Below are 19,088 nucleotides of genomic sequence, written 5' to 3'. Positions count from 1 at the left end.
TATAGACCCTGTACTGAAAAAAATATCTTCTTTTTTTACAAAACGTACAGATATTAAAAATGTCTTTATCTTTAGCTTAAAAATTAAACTTTGAGATGGTATTATTATCTTATAAAAAATGTTCTATACAAAAAAGTTGACAAACAATAATTACACGGTGTAACACTCAAAATATACGCGGGCGGAGACCTATCAGGTTTTGTAGAGCTAGTCGCACTGAATACGAAACGGTATTTGAAAATCCCCTAACACCCCCAAAATCTGGAGTTACGGGCAAAACACGGTTTTTCGGACCTTCACCCATTGAAAAAATTCTAGCTTTGACAATTTTTTACCCTTTTTAACAATGTATAAAACATGTTACTCGGTTGAACCACTTAGAATTTATAAGATGTCAAAGTTCAAATAGTATAAAATGAGTTTTAAAAAAATTTTGTTCCCCTATTTTTAACTTTGAAATCGATTATTTCAAAAACTATTTCTAATATTATATTGATTTAAAAATTAAAATCAAATGCAATCAAATTGCGTTTTGGAAATGGTATCATTTATTACTGTAAGTGTTGCCGTTGTTTTTTAATAATTTTTTTTGTTTTGATAATTTTTTTTTAGAAAAATGCCCCTCCCACCTAAACGGGGGGAGATAGACCCCCCTAACAAAGAAAAAAAATGTTTGTATTGAGCTCCTCTACAAAAACCCTTCATCAAATCCTGGCACCCAACTTATCCTACTACGTGCCGAAACAACATTTTTGTTCTATGCCTAAAAGTTCGAATTTCTGTAACTGGGTTGAAATCGAAAAATTTTTTTTTCTAAGCCAATTTTGAAGTGATTTTCATAAAAAATACCTCGATCAATTAGGAAATAGATATAGTTTTAGAATATATTTTTTAAATAGCATGTTGTTTTGAAAACATATACTTTAAATTGATGCCGAAGTTGGGCACATGACAAAAAAATTGAATTTTTGTACTTTGACATCTTATAAATTCTAAGTGGTTTAACCGAGTTACATGTTTTATACATTGCTAAAAAGGTATATTTATCTTCTATCAGAAACTGTAAAAAAACCGAAAATGGGTAAAAAATTGTCGAAGCTAGAATTTTTTCAATGGGTGAAGGTCCAAAAAACCGTTTTTTGCCCGTAACTCCAGATTTTAGGGGTGTTAGGGGATTTTCAAATACCGTTTCGTATTCAGTGCGACTAGCTCTACAAAACCTGATAGGTCTCCGCCCGCGTATATTTTAAAACCTCATTTTTGTAACACCGTGTTATTTGAATCACACAACCTAACAATGTTATCACATAAAATTATAGTCCCTAAACCGACTTTACAGTCCACCACTTTTTGTTTTAGTATTTTTCATATAGGTACAAATGTGAATATGTAAATGTGATTCATTCGTGCATTTTATTTTCCTTATATCCATTAACAAACTATGCTGCAATATCTTTAATTCGTGCAAAACATATTTTCTGAATTGAAGAAACTGTTTTCAATGTCTTTGAAACTATCAAATATTTATAACATTAGGGTCCTACATTTTTTTATACCTAAACAGTCTTCTTCTTAAATCTTTTTTTTTTTTTACTGTCTTAAATTACCAGAAGATCTAGAAAATTCATGTGAATTTCCTGCCAAATATGGTCTCTTCGCATAGTTATCTCTTCTACTTAACGTACTACTTCAACAATACACTTGTCTTACATATCTCATTGAAAAATATATATCCTTTCCTTCAACTCCAGTAGAGAAGTAGAACAACTACCATAACATCAGTCTTATATTCGCCTGCTGGCGAGAAAACTATTCTCAGGAAATAAATGCGCATATGAATGAGCTTCAAGGCTTTAACACACACACAAAATGATACAACGTTCAACTTCAAACTTAGACTGGCGATGGCGAAGGGCAGGAAAAACAGAGGCAATTCGTGCATATTGAGGAAACACATTCTCATATCCCCCTCCAAATCTCTAGCCTCAAATCTCCCCTTTCTTCTCTCGTTTGCCCTCTCTCTCTCTCTCTGATTTGACACATATCCCTTTGGGCCATCGTCGTCCTAGTCGTCGGGATACATTTCGAGGGACCTTAACAGGAAGTCCCAAGTATAACTACATCCGTAATCGAGTCGCAGACAGTTCAGTCGAGCGAAAGCATGAAGATATAACTATACTACGATTTTGCTGGCTGTCCTGTCCGTGTAATTTGGTTTTCACTTCATTGCTTCGCTAATATGCTAATGGAACGAGAATTGAAATGGACGGGTATTACTTTTACCCCGGTTTGCTATATTTCCGAATTCTATACCTTTTTGAAGTATAGAGAGATACATATTGGTTTTTATAGTTGCTCGATATTTTTCGAGTGCTAGGGGTTATTTAGATATAACCTTTCCTTATTCTCATTCTCACTTTTTTATCTCTCCTTCTTTCCCACTCTGTTGTTGGCATCGTTTCCATTTTCACATCGTCGGTCGTTGAGATTCGAATTGTTATGTTCTGGTCTTGAATTCAATTACATTTGTTGATGCCTGATGTTATGTAAGGACCCTAGGGTGATAAACTTCGATTTCAATTCGAATTGCAATTTTTTTTTTGTATATAGATAAAGTTCATATTTCCCAAATGGATATATCCAAAATGTTCTTTAACAAAAGCATATGAATCGTAAAATTTTGTTAATTTGCTTGTTTTGAGGAATTCTTTTGATAATTTTTTGTATGTTCATTCGTGTTTGGTTGATTTTCTTACAAATACATATTATGAGCATTTTTATGAGTACACGGAGAAAAATAAAGACAGAGATAACTTTACTTATGGTATATTTAATCATAATATAGTTAAATTTACTAGAATTTAGTTAAATCAACCAGAAAAATAGTTAAATATACCAGAAGCAAAGATATCCCTATTGTTATTTTTACATACAAAAAGTTGATTGAAATTGGATTTATCAAGACAGTAAAATGTATAAAATGGTCTTTACTATCAGGTGGAATGTTCGCTTAAAATAATAATAACCTAGTTTTTCTATGTTAAATAAACTGAAACAAGTCTTTTAACTAGTGATGGGAACTATCGAATGATTAGAATTATCGATAGTTAGTAACTGAATGATTTGAACTATCGAATAGTTCATTCATTCATTTATTCATTCGAAAAAAACTATCAAATAAAACTATCGAATAAACTATCGAATAAAAACTATCGAATGAAAAAATTATCGTATAACAAAACCATTTGAATATAAAAACTATCGTTTAAGAAAACCATTGGAATTAAAAAACTATCGAATGAAAAAACTATTCGAATGAAAATAGTAACTAAATGAATGAATGAATGAATAATTTAAAACTATCGAATGAATGAATATTTTGTAACTATCGATAGTTTGATAGTTTTTATTCGATAGTTCCCATCACTACTTTTAAGAATATTGTTGATTCCAAGAATTTCTATAACAATAACAAACCTACGTAGCTCCTCTTGCTTTTTCCAAATGGTTACCACTTTATTACTCAACCTATCCTTTTCGTCTATTATTTTCCTCCCAAGTTATTAAATTAAGAATACACCTTTGTGTTACCTAGAAATTTATTGATAACAAGGAAATACCAATTACCAATTTGACAAAAGAGCAGAAAATCGTCGTCAAGGACACTCTGTTAACATGGTGTGAAATACTCGGTATAATGACATAACCAATCAATAAAACAATTTACCTTCTCTTGTTCATTGTTGAGTTAACATAGCTACCAATACAACAATTCACTGATTTTCCAAGAAAATAAAAAAAAAAAAAAATCAACTCCTACTATTCACCATGTCACTGCCATTGGCAAGACTAGAAACACAACTATATTTTTGCCCCGCAATCCTTTTTGTATATTAAATCCTTCGGGATCCAAATGGAATGGGAATCGGAATATGGGGAGTGTGGATCTGAATGATGTGGAAAACTTGGTGGTGGTGAGAAAGAGGTTATAGAAACTTTAAAACTCGTTCGATAATAATATTTCACTAGAATGCCAAAAAATAAAAAAATAAACTTTTGAATTCCACATCTGTTTCAGTTCCCTATGGATTTAAATGAAATATTTCTACAAAAAAATATATATATATATAAGCTTCGAGGCAAAATAAGGACTTTCTCCTTGTTCTATTTCTCAGAATATCCCTCTCCAATTCACATTTCCATTAATAATACAAACGAGATAATTCAAAATTTTCTACAATTCGACAATTTTATGCTTAGCTAATCGTAAATAAAAAAATTTCGTTTTTTTTTCTGTTCATGTTTTATGTCCTTTTTTTTATGATTGTCTGTTTTGTGGGTGAAAAAAGGTGGGTTGGCGAGTGTGTCTGTATATGTGTGAGGATTAAGCGATAAATTTATTGCTCATCATTAAAATCAACGAAACAAGGACTTTTCTCTAAGCATGTTGGGACTGCTTTTTGTTCTGTCTGTGTGTGTTTTTGGAAAATTTCATTCATTCAACATATTATTATTATTATGAAATACACAAGGACATTGGGGATAATAATAATTGCTTGTGCCAATTTCAACAATTTATTAGGAAATTATTCTTATTGTTTGTTTATTATGTTTTTGTATTTTGTCGGCATTGGAGTGGATACGCCTGTAGAGAAAATTGAAATTGAATCTAAGGCTTCTTCTAAATGTTATGTGGATGCTGGGTGGGTTGGTGGTTTTAAGAAGAAAATGGGTACCTAAACCGTATAAAGAGAGAATTTTTATTTTTTCTAAATTAGAAATTAAAGTAAGGCTATTTTATGTGAAGACATTTATTGCCTTCTAAGGTAAAGAAGATAAATAATAAAACAAAATGTCAATATCAAAAGGTCTTGAAATCAGTAGGCTTAAAATATTCCAAAATTATTATTTCTTCGATTCAGGAAAGATAAACAAAAATCGAGTTTATTTAACTTATAGAAAAGTGAAGTGTTTATTTTGAATGCTGACTTTTGTAGGTAACTATGTACTTGAAGATAAAATTGGAAAAAAACATTTTTGTGTTCTTTGGGAAAAATATTGTGCATTAAGAGAGTATTTTAAATTAATATTTTCTAGTTGAATTTTGACCTGATATCAAGGCTACTTTCCTAAAAACGTGTAGATGTACTTATATTATGTAGTATCTTGTTTTAGTCTTCACTAAAATTATTTCAATTTTATATACAGATGTACCTATTTATTTATTTTAAATAGTGAACTTTCATGGGAAAAAGCGAAACAAAATTATGTTTTGCCCGATTTTTGTGTTGTTTCCTTTGATAAGCAATAAAATCTATAAAAGTTTTGATCAGATTTTCGTAGAGGCCTTTGTTTCAAAAACTTGATATTACTTTGGAAAGGAGTGACATCAAAATCTGGTAATTTTAAATTCAAATTAGTCTTATGTTATCAATTGGTAAAAAAATGCAATTTTGAATGGCAATCACGTTTTAGCTAAAAATTATTCGAACAAGTAGGATAGAATCAGTTAAAGTTTGGATCTTAAGAATCTAGTTTATATATATACTACCTTTTTTTAATAATTTACGGGTTGGGTTCGGGTTCGATTTTCATAATCCTGTTTTTTAAATTCCTGCCATTAAAATCCCTTTTTTTTAATACTGTTTTTTAAAATCCTGTTTTTTCAGTTCAATTTCAATTCACACAGAGAAAAATATGACCACCTAAAAACTAACAGATTGCCATAATGTTTTACTGCCCAAATGTTTTATAAGGAAATCTTATTAAACGCAACGTTTTTTTTTTAAGGATTTCTTATTATTTTTATAGAGAAAATTTTATTAAAATTTGAGTGAAAAGTTCATTTTATTTTGCAACTTGGCACTAGAACAAAAATCGCGATCAATATTTTCATAGCAGGTTGGTTCAGGTGGTAAGGTGGGCGACTAATATATGAAGTCTCCAGTTCGATTACCGGTCTAGTCGACGTTTTTTTTTTTTTTCTTTTCAAAACCCTTACAAGTGCAGATTTTAAAACAATAAGGAAAACCTGATTGTTTTAATAAGTTTCCTTCTGGGATGAAAACCATAGAGAAATCTTATTGTTTTTGTTCTATTTTATGTTTTTCAATTTTTTTTTTTTAATTTGCAATACCTACAAATTTTATTTTCAATGCATTTTTGTTTTCATTTTTTCGCATTGAAGAACTGCTAGGTAATTTAAGTGTACCATATTGAGTAGCAGTGGCGGTATAAACGGGGTCCTTAAAAAGGATTATTATAAGCGGGATTTAAAAAAAAAAACAGTACCTTAGAAACGGGATTTTAAACATTTTTTTTCGAGATTTCAGAAAACGGGATATTGAAAATCGGGATTCTAATACCCTCCCATAATTTACATCTCTGCTTTTTTGATAACCTAAAGTTGTTTTTTTTTTTTTCTTACACCCGTAGGTAGTGGAAATTTTCACCCTTGAAATGAACACTAATTAATTTCTTAAGAGAAGAACAATGATTTTAAATTAAATTTGATTCTTTTTCTGAAGCTAAGAAAGGTTTTTGTAAAAAAACTATAGTAGTTACCTTTCAAGTTGTATTTAATTTTTTGTTTGAAATAAATTTGCAGTTTCTATAAGAACATATCCTATTTGAAAATATTGTAAATAATTCAACCCGGTCTTTTTTCACTTAAGGTATCATATTTTGTCGGGAGCGGGTCATAATTCTGCTTGTCAAAATTCTGTACGACAAAATTCTGTGGGGTCAAAATACTGTAATACCATAATTCTGTACGTCATTATACTGTAAATACAAAATTCTGTACGTCAAAATACTGTATGAACAAAATACTGACTTGCAAAATTCTGTTTTGTAAAATTCTGTACGGCAAAATACTGTATATCAAAATTCTGTAAAAATGCTGTAAAAAAATATCGTTTTGATAATGTATTTTACAGAATTTTGATTTACAGAATTTTGACGTACAGAATTTTGAAATACAGTATTTTGACCAACCAGAATTTTGCTATACAGAATTTTGACTTTCAGAATTTTGTTCCTACAGCATTTTGCACATACACAATTTTGACATACAGTATTTTGGCATACAGTATTTTGAATACAGAATTTTGCAACATACAGAATTTCGACCCCAACTCTATTTTGTCCATTTCTTGTAGCAATGATTCAGCAAAGTCTTTTGTGTTTCGAAAAACAAAAACAAAAAAAATCATTACAACATACATTTCTAAGTAAAACACATCCTTCAATAGCCCATAAATTACATTAAAATCTTTCATCACCTTCTTCATTGCATCTCCAAGGGATTACATTACAAATTCATAGTCATTTCTTGTACAACGTTACTATTTGTTACACTGCAACGAACGACACACCACATTCGATGCTCCCTTAGCTATTCTCCCCTTATTCTATTAAACATTCAGAAAAAAATCCTTTCCATTATTTACTGTCTTCCTACACACACACACATCATCGTCTTCTTGAAGGAAACCAATACTGATTTCCATTTTTATTAACTTAGGCAAAAAGCCCACATCAGAAGTGTTTCTGATTAGAAATCAATTTGCTTGCCAATGGTCGATAAGAAAAATGTCTAAGAAAAGGACTCCAAGACTACACATCTATAGACAGTGAATGTACATGTTTCTACTTATAGCTGCAGGAAGAATATGTATATCCTTCTGTTGTAGTAAGAAGGAGGAAATGTAAAAAAATACACAATATACGATGGAACATACATGCAGTCCCTTGATAGTATACGTGATACGTTTAGTTTATGTCCTGCAATCCTGATGCAGGCAGGAATTGCCATCAGCACTCTTGTGTTGTTATACTGCCCACTGCAAGTTCTTCGTTCCTCAAAGTTGTCATCGTCCTCGTCGTTTGTCCCTTGCGTGTCCTGTCCCATTTTCAGATATACTTTTTTTTTTTATTTTTTTGGTTGATGTATCCTTCCTACTCTCATCCTACCTCCACTCTAAGTGCAGTAAAACCATTTGAAACTGTTGCAGCCCCAAGGACATTTTCTACACTCTGAGCATTCATTCACATGGTGATGGTGGGTGGGGGAGAGTTGTTGCAATTGCAATTGCAGTACCGAAACACCGACAACCAGCATCATCGCACTCATCAGGAGTTGTTTTTCTAAAATGCTCCTCATGCAGGATGCACCATCACACAAAAAAAAAATAGAAATAAAAAAAAAAATAAGGACGAACATCAGAGTGTGCTATGTGCCGGACGATAGAAAACAAATCTCGAAAGTGTGTGTGGGTGGTTGGATATTTGTGTCCCGACAATATTGGGTCGTTGTACAAAACAGTGTCCATGCTCATGTGTGATTTGGTGGAGAACTTGGTAACGACTAACGGTGCTTCAAGCTCTTGGACGGCATAATCACATATTTATTGAGAAAAATTACACTGCAAGCTAGTGTGAGTTTTTTTTTGCACCTCCTTTTTTTTTTTGTTGGTCTGCAGCTAGTTGTGTTTTGCTATACACACAGGACTAATGTCCTGCAGCAATTTATAGCAATTTTTTTAAGTGGATGTTTTATTTGCACATGAGAATGTGTGTGAGAGTTGCAAAAAAAAAATTAATTTTACGCTTTGCTCAACAGCCAAAAGGCTTTAGCGAAGTTTGCAAAAATGGAGATAGAAATAAATAGAACTATGTTTCATAGTGGTGTTGTGTTATTGTTTTGGGTTTTTGTTAGCGGATTTATGGTTTTGAATTAAATTAAATTATACCTACGTTGCATTATCATTGTACAACTAAATTCTAATGGTTAGGCGTAGTAAGAAATTACTTAAGCTTTTAACTTAAAGTAATTTCATTGTGAAGATGTGAGATGTGCTCGAATCATAAATTTCAATTGCTCAAAAACAAAAAAAAAAAACAACGGAAAAAGAATTAAACGTATTAAAAAAAATGGTTTTAAACATTATTTCTCACCAAACTATAGGTAGACTTAAATCTTGTAAGAGATTTTGTAAAATTAACTATTTTATTTAGTTACATATTCAGAAAAGTTCCTCCACAGTCATTTACCTTAGCAACAAATTGAGTGATTTTGGGGGTCACTGTGGTGTATGCGTAATATTTTTTGCAAAACTCAAACATAATTTCTATCGCTGACTACCTAAATAAAATGCACGACTGTTTCGCACGTACTTGCTCTTATGTTTAAAGTTGCTTCAAATATTTAAGCTTTATAAAAATTTATAATAGAATATTTTAATAAATAAAAATAAAACTTAAGGTTCAGAAATACATAATCAAAATCATGTATAAAATTTGGTTTGAAGTTACAAAAAAAAAAAAACATCTTCTTAAAAGGTTTTGAGTTCAAAACAAAGAAATCCATTTAATTTCATGTATAACAAAGAGTTTTTAGAAATATTTTTCTTTGAAAATTGTTATGTATTTTCAAAAAAAATTGGTATGCCATTTTAAAGAAAATAATAATTGACACATAAAAACAAGGTTTCAATGAAATCCACTAATCCATTTTCAAAAAATGTATTAAAAAAAAAAAAATTGAAACTATTTTTAAAAATTAAAAATTTTTCTTGATTTTAATATTGAGGTACTTGTACAATTTTTTTTTGTTGAAATTTGCTAGTTTAATGGTTTAAAAAATATTTGTTTACTTTTAAAAGTAGGTACGACCTTTCTTTCTTTCTTTATCTTTCATTTTTATTAATTTTGGGCTTAAATTTGATCCATTTAAGATTAATTATTAGAATATTTCTGCAATCAAAAATCCACTGAAAATGACAACATTTTGCAAAGTATCCTTTTTTTGTCAAATTTATCCAACTAAGACTTTTTAGTTTTCTATGAAATTGTATTTCTTAATTTGCTGTAAATTGCTGTCAAAAATATTATACATACGTACTTGGATTAGATGCAAGAATAAATTTTTCAATTTTGAAACCTATAGTCCTTATATTGAAATACTATACCTTTTAGTGAGCGTTTATCATTTAAACTTCAGCAATCCCTCTTTGTTCACCTTTGTAATTATGAAGGCAACATACAAACACCCTAACTACATCTTATTTTTCATTTAAAATACAACCTTTCTCAACATCAAAATAATATCTTTGTATATCTTTATTTTCTACACGTCATCATTTTCATGTCATGCAATCCCATCCATTAGGTTGTTCAATTTACTCTTTTATTATAATAAAACTTCAAAGCTGACAAATTAATGGATGTTCAGATACACTCTATAACGTATACTTTGTAACTGTTACTGTTCTGACCTATTAACGATGCAATTCTATTCCATCATATATGTACCAACATGTGTAAGAGCAGGTATAGCACCCAACTTTAGCATTTTGTTTGTTTGGCATTGTATGTATTCATGCAAGGATATGGATGCTTCTTTTACATGCACTAAAACCTAACAAAAAAATAAAAAAGATAAAATAAACAAATAACTTTTTTTTTATACACACGAACAAAAGGTATTTTTTATTCTATTCTATAGTCGTATATTAAATACTCCCTCCTGGTCATATATGATGGTGTATAGCTCTTGACCAATTCTGGGCCAGAAAGGAACACAATGGACAAAATAAACGAACATGTCGTAATAATTCATCTGTTTCCTATTTCGTGTCCTTTTTTGTGATTTGTTTGGTGTCTCGATGGAAGAAGAACAACAACAATGGAGTGAACTAACTTGTTTATTTACTTTTTTTTTTTCTTTTTTTGTGGCACGAAAGCCACAAAAGTTCGGGGACGGACTATTAGAAAGGTGATAAATGGGTAAAGTGCACATTAATCAGAAATGGTATGAATCAAAAAGGAGACGGTGTATGGTCTCGAAAAACTTGTTTCAGATAACACTAAAATTACTTATGACTAGGAGAACTTTTTCCAAAATTGGTTTCTTGTTTCTGAGTTAAGATTTTGAAAAACTGATTTTGAACGCATATCTAAGCAGGTTCATAACTTAAATAACAAATACAAAAAAATCCTATTTTTTAACAAATCTTAAGATTTAAAATAAAACTTCAGGTAGCATTTTTAACTCATGAGATGATCATGCCAAAGTACTTTCTTTATATCACTATAGGCGTTTAAAATATTATATATTTTCACATAATTTCTCTCGATAGAGCTTTGTCAAAATCCAAAGATGCACCCATTTTTCGAATTTTTGACCCAAGATGATAAGCTTTTAATCATTAAAACTATTTTCATGTTTGCAATTCTATGTTTTAAACTAGAAAACATCACTGTTTAGATCTGATCGACATAATTACCGACTACGGAGCTACAACTTTTAAGTGCAGTTTTGACAGCAAACCTGAATTTAAAATAAAGTGCACGACTGCGTTAAACGTACTTATGTATGTACTTTTTGGTCAAATAATCTCTAAGGATTAAACTTGTATGAACAAAAAAATTAACGAATAACTACACCGGCAAACAAAAAAAGATAGTGGCCTGTTAGGGGCGTACATAAATTGGGGCAACTAGGACGGGCGCTTAGTGGTCTCGACGACTGCCTAGGACCCCCATGGAATATCATATCTCCTAATGCATTGTACCATTTCATTCAGTTGACTAGCCGCAAAATTTCTGGATTTTTATGCATGGATTTTTAAATTTAAAAAATAAATAAGCATTTTCAACCTTATTTTAATTTCAAAACCGAACTCCAAAATAACCAAGGTTATCTTGTGAAGGTTTTTACAAATAAGCCAAAAAACATAAATGAAGTGTTTTGTGAGAAAAAGATAAAATTATATGGCTAACAAACAATATTTTGTCATATTTCTATTCAGAGGCCCATGAAATAAAAAGGATGTACCTATTAATAGTTATGTAAATACTATTTCAAAGATTCCCTTTTTGTAATCTGCAACAAGTTTTTTTTTTCTCGTTCGAAAAATAGAATTATTGTGTTGAGCTTCAAAATCAAAAATTACGCGTTAATCATTATCAATCTCAACTGAATATCAGAATATTTTAATTCCACAAATTTTTGAAATTAAAACAATTTGATAAAAATCTTTATTTTTTAAATTAAAAAAAAAAAAAAATAAATAAATCTTGACCTTAATTTGTTTTTGTGGTTATATATTCATTTGATATTTCCAGCTGCAAAAAATATACAGACAGAGCCATTCCACATTAAAAAAAAATTCAATTTTTTTTTGTGAACCGAGTTTTTGAAGCAGGTGTTAATTTAAAGTTAAAAGTTTTTCTTCTATCTTTTTCTTTCAAATGTAAGGACCTATACTACTTGAAATGATAAATTAAGAAAGTAACAGAAATTTAAAAATCTACATAGATTTTATAGAAAAATAAAGAGTGAAAGGGCCCCCAAATTAAATCTTGGACCATGACCCCTGCAGATCAAAGTACGTTTGTGCCTAGGGTTATGTATTTCGATGAGCGTAATCCATAGCTGCAGTCCGTTTGTCTTCAGCAGGTCCTGGTTTTGGGCGCAAAATACCACCAAAAATGACTAAATGACAATTTTTACTTGCTCTATAGGGCAAGTAACCAACATTACGATGATGGAGAAGATCAAAAAAGTGGTTTTCGTCATGCCGTCCGTCGGTCTGTGCGTGTGTGCGTCTGTGCGTTCATCTGTACATCGAGCTAGGGCCTAAACGGAAAACTTGGTACAGATAATTTGTACGTTTTTATTTTTTTATTTTTTTAATATCTCCATTTTAACGCATACCTCCCATATAACGTTTTCGAGGTATTGCAAATTTCTCGAAAACGGCTCTAACGATCAAATTTAGTGTGCGGAATACTCTTATTGATTCCAACAAAACTGCGTTTTTAGTTTTTCTCAAAAAATGCGGAGAACGGAAATATGGCGTTGCCGTTTTTCAAAAATTGACATATTTTTTAAGTTCATATATTTCATCAAAGCATTAGTTATTTTATTTAAAATTTACAGACATCATTAAGTATAAAATGTTAAAAAAAGATATTTTTAAAAGCATTTTTGAAAAAAAAAAATTTTTAATTTAATTTTTAAACTTTTGATTTTTTTTTTTTTTTTGATTTTTTGTTCTACAAAATCATAAATTTCCAATAGATATTTAAGATAAAGATACTGTGAACTACAAGAGCAAGTACGTGCGACCCAGTCGTGCATTTTATTTTGTTTGTGCTTTTTTTTTCTGTCGGTGTTATAATTTAATTTTTAAGATATTTTGTTAATTATTATATACCTAGGTGAAAAAATATTAAATTTGTTATTAAATTTAATTTAACACCGTTTTAAAGGTTACAAAAGAGGCTATATGTCAATTGATTTTTTTTTTTTAAATTGGAAAATTTTAAATGTTTCTTAAAGTTCCAATAAATAATGTGTTCTTTTGAAATTTTATAAAATTGTTAATTTCGCGATTTTTCCAAAGTTTCTTAATTAAAATCTTCTTTTAAATTGGATTTAATGTCAAATAAAAAATCAAAAGTAATAATAATAATTTAAAAAATGGGTTCTATAGCCATTTGAGTTAACAACTTTTTTAAATTGAATTTTATATTTTTATTTCAAAAAAAAATGTTCCTTTTTTTTAAAAAATCACAAGCAACTTAATCAAAATCGTTTGAGTTGTTGTTTTTTGGATTTTCAAGTGTTTGGACTATCGAAGTTTTGATTTTTAGGATTGTGCCCGTATCTCTTTAACATTAGAGTGATATTTTATTTTTTCTAAATAAACAAATTTTAAGGATAAAAAACCTAAATTCAACAGCCGTAAAAACTTGTTCTTATTTTAAAAGTTGCTTAAAATGTTGAGGTTTCTTATAGCATTCATAAATCAAAACTTTAATTTACTTTAATATGAAAAGTGAGTATTTTTTTTAATTGTGGAAAACATTCTTTTTTTAAATAGGTAGTGTATTTCCTTAAATAATTTTTTTTTTAACTAAATAAATAAATGGTTTGCTATTCTCAAGAAATTATCCGACACATAAAAACATAATTTCAAAAAAAGTTTTAAAAAAACTGATTTTTCAAAAAAAAAAAATGTTGAAATATTTTTTTAAATATCCATCAGTGAGTATTTTTTACGTAGGGCTATTAATTGCCCAAACAATAATTTTAAGAAGTAAAAAATTGGTGAACATGTTAAAATTGTTTTTTACAGGCTTCTTAATCTGTGCTACTGGTACTGGCTGCCTGTCGCAACAGAACATAGATCTTTTCCTTTTTACATTTGGGTCATATAAATGGTACCGTTTATTTGGGTAAAAAAATAAGTTTTCCAAAACACATGACTACGAAGTTGTGGCAAAAGATAGAAGCAGACGTATGAAGGTATAGTAATTGCCGTTTTGGTTCTAATAACACAATTCCAAAAATCGTGATGGAAAGTTAGAAATTAAAAACATCGGTACTGAAACATATAACAGATACTTTTCATCTGATATAAATAAAACTTGGGTGTGATTTATTTTGGCTCTAATTTGTAAACTCTTTTAAAACTTCTATTGTTTTTTTTTTCTATTGCTTTTGTTGCCTTTTTTCGATAAACAATTTAAACGACATTTTTGTATGCCACAATTTATAAGCTGCCTCTTCAACAATTTTTATATTTATCCAAACGCTATTTTCGATTCTTTAATATTTGCAAGTTCAATCGAACCGTTTCATTCATAATATTTGTTTATCTTCTTTACCTCACGGTTCCTCATTCAAAAAAAAAAAAAAACATCCACCACTCACTTTAAATCAATATTAAATTATACCATTTTCATCCACAATATGTGCCTGCATATAATTGAATGCACCCCTGGCAGGTATATATTCCCGGGTATTGAGGTTTACCCCCCAGTGTATCTGAATGTGGATTCAGTGAATGAAAACATATGCACATGTGGATGCACAATGCCAATTTCCCACACACGCGATGCGATGTGCACTTGAACAAACAAAAATGTTTTCGCAGGATGTTCTCTTTTTTTTTATGAAAACTTATAGTTCTGCAAATTGGTATGGAAAAAGAGGCCACAACCAGACTCACAAAGAGAGAACACAAGGCACTTGTGGAAATTTGTTTATCTTTCGTTTGGGGTAATTCTGGGACTGTTTGGTCCTTCGGGCAGCTTGTTTATGTTTATTTGGAAAATATTTTTCTTTCTACCTCCAGGGAGTAATAGCATGTGTGTATAATGCGTGTATGAGTGACTGTGATTAAAATTAGATTTGAAACGTGTGTCGATTTTAACAAAATGTTATTAAAATTTATAAATTCATAAACGTTTTTTTATTTTTCAGGACTATCACGATGATATTAGACAAGAACAAATGTGGGAAATGCAAGCATTAACATCAACACCAACACAAGGCCCAGCGGGAGATCAAAACAGTCCGAATGGCGTCACAGATATGGACACATCCAACGACGAACGAACGGATCTGGAAGCACTGGGCATGGATTGCTCGGGAACAGCCGATAAAAGTGATAGCAACCAATCGAGTACAAACAATGACAGTCACCATCAGACAACAGTATCGAGTGCAGATAGCATATCAGCGACTAATACGACGTCAGGTAAGTGTGAGAATGAGGTCTAGGGGTAAACTAAACATATAAACACCTCTTGTCTCCAGGGGGTAGTTGAACGGACTTAATTAAGTGGCCGAGTATAGTGCGAAGGGTAGGGGGTAAATTTATGTGACTCTATTGGCATAGAAAATCAATGCTCTGTTATTTGATTTAGTGCTTTCAATTATTATTGAACAGAGAGAAAGTGCATGATTGGTTTTGTCACTTAATAATCCTTGAACGTAGCTATTTATTTAAGCTGTCACAAACAAACTATAGCCAAACGAACAAACTTGTTGAAGGGGAAATGAAAGAATAAATTATTGTTGTATGAGTGGAAAACACTCAACTTATGACTTTGCGCTATTGAAATAATTTATCGACGTTAAAAAGGTTTTATATAAATATTGTGTCAGAAAAAAAGGACTAAAAATACAATGATGACTCACATTATTAATTTTTAAAGGGGCATTGTGGGATTTTATCTTTAATTGAAGATTTTGTCGATAAAAGGTATAAATTAATGGGTAAAAAAGACCAACTAGATTCATTTTTACTTTTAATGTTTTTTTTTTTTTAATTTTGAGCTTCCTTTTTTTGGCGCTTGGATAATTTTCGAAAATCTTGAAATATTTAATTCGTAATCTTTTTAGCTGATTCCATTGGCCTATTCACTGTGATCTCATATTTGTGGACCATAACTTATTTCGGACTTTGATAGAAAAATATCTGCTTCCGAATGAAAAAAAAAAAATATGGGAGCGATAATTCTGCTTGTCAAAATTCTGTACGACAAAATTCTGTAGGGTCAAAATACTGTAAGACCATAATTCTGTACCTCATTATACTTGAAATACAAAATTCTGTACGTCAAAATACTGTATGAACAAAATACTGACTTGCAAAATTCTGTTTTGTAAAATTCTGTACGGCAAAATACTGTATTTTCAATACCTACAGTATTTTTAAAGAAATTTCCTTTGATAAAAAAAACACTTAATAGTAGCTTTAAATATAATTATTGACAGTAAAGTTGTAATTTAACACAAACATAATTATTAAAGTAAAAAAGTAAATCAATTCTAGGAACACAAATCAAACTTTTCTTAAACATACAAAATACATTTTACAAAAAAAAAATGTCAAAATCAATATAAATTTAATTTTTTTTCAATCCGTTTTAGGTATGCAACGTGGTTTAATTCAGATTGTTTTTTAAATAAGTGTAGTTTTGTTTTCTTTCTCTTTTTTCCGTAGCTCCTAATAAAGTATACCTAGATTAATCAGCATTAGAAGCTTGCCTCTTTATTAAGTTGATCTCTTAGAAATTCATAGTAAACCCCCTTTTAAATATATCTGTATTTCAAAATTCTGTAAAAATGCTGTACAAAATATCGTTTTCATAATGTAAAAAAGTGAGCGCGCATTACAGCATTTTAACAGAATTTTGATATACAGAATTTTGATGTACAGAATTTTGAAATACAGTATTTTGACCAACCAGAATTTTGCTATACAGAATTTTGACTTTCAGAATTTTGTTCGTACAGCATTTTGCACATACAGAATTTTGACATACAGTATTTTGGCATACAGTTTTTTGAATACAGAATTTTGCAACGTACAGAATTTCGACCCCAACCCAAAAAATATTTCTATTCCAAATAATTCATCAACCGGAACTCCTACAAACTTTTGGTTTTCAGTTATGGATAGAGTCTAAAGAGTCCTTTCTTTTGATGTCTCATTCGATGGATTTGGCGAAAATTTTTAAAAATTCCCCCTTGGATAATTTTCGAAAATCTTAAAAAAATAAATTTGTAATTTTTTTAGCTTAATGCATTGGCCTGTTCACTGTGATCTCATATTTGTAGACCAAAATTTATTTCGGGTATTCGATCCGAAAATATCTCCTTTTAATGAAAAAAAAAACAATATTTTCCTTTGCAACCCGAACTCCTACAAACTTTTGGTTTTCAGTTATGGATAGAGTCTAAAGAGTCCTTACTTTGATGTCTCATTCGATTGATTTGGCGAAAATTTTTAAAAATTCCGAATTTTTAGAAAATCTTGAAAAATTTAATTTGTAGTTTTTTTAGCTTAATGCATAGGTTTTTTCACTGTACCTCATATCTGTTAACCAAAACTTGTTTCAGGACTAAAGTCCGAAAAAAGTAAAATTATCTTTTATCGTGTAGTACAAGACATTGTTCTATTTTGTTTTATTTATATTTTAAAGTTTATTTTTGACACCACACCAATCTTACACAACACCAATATTTGTCAATCTTCAAAAAAAAAAAAAAATACCAGTGAGCTCTTTATAAAAACAAAGGTTAAAATAAATATTTATTTTCCAATATCTGGGTATCTACTGAGTAACGTAGAGATGACCACCTAGCAATCAATAATATTTAAATTTTTGTTCGAAAATTGAAACCAAACACAATAACTTTGTTTTCCCACAATTTTTTTTTTGTTATTTATTTAATAATAATTTTTCTTTTCTTTTTTTTTTTAAAGTTCACCCATCAGCAATGGCTGTAGCAATTCAACAACAACTCACAGCCGTCGGAATGGCTGGAATTCTCAAACCATCAACAGGTGTTGCAGCAGTCACCGGTCTACCACAAACTCAGTCCACATTAGCCATGCCCAGCGAGGCTGAAACGACAACATCCACACTGGCATTGCTCGATCCACCCGGTGCTTTATTGCATCCAGCGTTGCGCGGTGTCAAGTCAATCAATATTGGTAAGTTTCGAATTTTTCATTTTCAACCTTAACAAACGAGCGACCCTCCATCAAGAAAAAAATAACAAAAACAAACTCAGTCACAGTACAAACAATGTTAATCAAAATGTCCTTTTTATGTTTTCCTTAAAAAAAAAAATATAAAGCTGGTCAACTTGGACGCAAACGACCACTCCTCGGTGTACCACGTTCCGGAATGAATCCCACCAAACGCACAGTGATGACCCTCCTAGCCCGTGCCAAAAATTCACAAGCCATACACTCTGTACGAAATCCAGCAGCGGCAGCCGGCTTTGCTGAGTAAGTACCATCGAAACTATTTTCATTTGCAATTACTCTCTAGAACTACCGTCCCTTTGACTCACACAGAACGTCACCCCAATTCTCCATTCTGTCAAGCAGTCCACTTCAGATGTTAGCCTCACCTTTTATTCTGCCACAACCAATGGATCAGTCAATGGTTGCTCTACAAAAGGAGAGTCTGGCACAGGGTGTTTAAAAAAATCAAACACATCTACACCAAAAAACCCACACACACACGACACAGTGTAGTAGTATTAAAGAAAATTTAAAACAAAATTAAAATAATTTCTTTTTTAAATTAACTACCACCAAAAAAAAACACCACTCTTTCTATTTAATACAAAAAAAAAAAAAAAAACAAAAAAAAACACAACCGAAAAATCCCAAACGATGCCACGATAAAATTAAATAAGTAAAAAAAAGAAACATATATTTAACATACTTTTAGGGACTTGAACACAAATCACAAAAAAAAACTTTTAA

The 19,088-nt window shown here is 30.4% G+C and overlaps 1 protein-coding gene across 3 annotated transcripts in view; it reads left to right on the top strand.

Annotated features, from left to right (window-relative positions):
• LOC129917672 (uncharacterized) overlaps positions 1 to 18,834 on the top strand; it is a 139,494-nt gene extending 120,660 nt beyond the window's left edge. For all 3 annotated transcript variants that reach the window (XM_055997714.1, XM_055997716.1, XM_055997715.1), the window contains exons 5-8: positions 15,278 to 15,554; positions 18,072 to 18,302; positions 18,449 to 18,602; positions 18,672 to 18,834. In XM_055997714.1, coding sequence (XP_055853689.1) covers positions 15,278 to 15,554; positions 18,072 to 18,302; positions 18,449 to 18,602; positions 18,672 to 18,801 — 792 coding nt within the window. In that variant the 3' untranslated portion in view covers positions 18,802 to 18,834. The remainder of the gene's footprint in view (positions 1 to 15,277; positions 15,555 to 18,071; positions 18,303 to 18,448; positions 18,603 to 18,671) is intronic.
• Positions 18,835 to 19,088: the final 254 nt, after the last annotated feature.

Source organism: Episyrphus balteatus, chromosome 4 (genome assembly GCF_945859705.1).
Source record: "Episyrphus balteatus chromosome 4, idEpiBalt1.1, whole genome shotgun sequence".
Taxonomy (NCBI): Eukaryota; Metazoa; Arthropoda; class Insecta; order Diptera; family Syrphidae; genus Episyrphus; species Episyrphus balteatus.
Note: the sequence above shows the minus strand (reverse complement) of the source record. Positions and strands in the feature narration are given on the sequence as shown.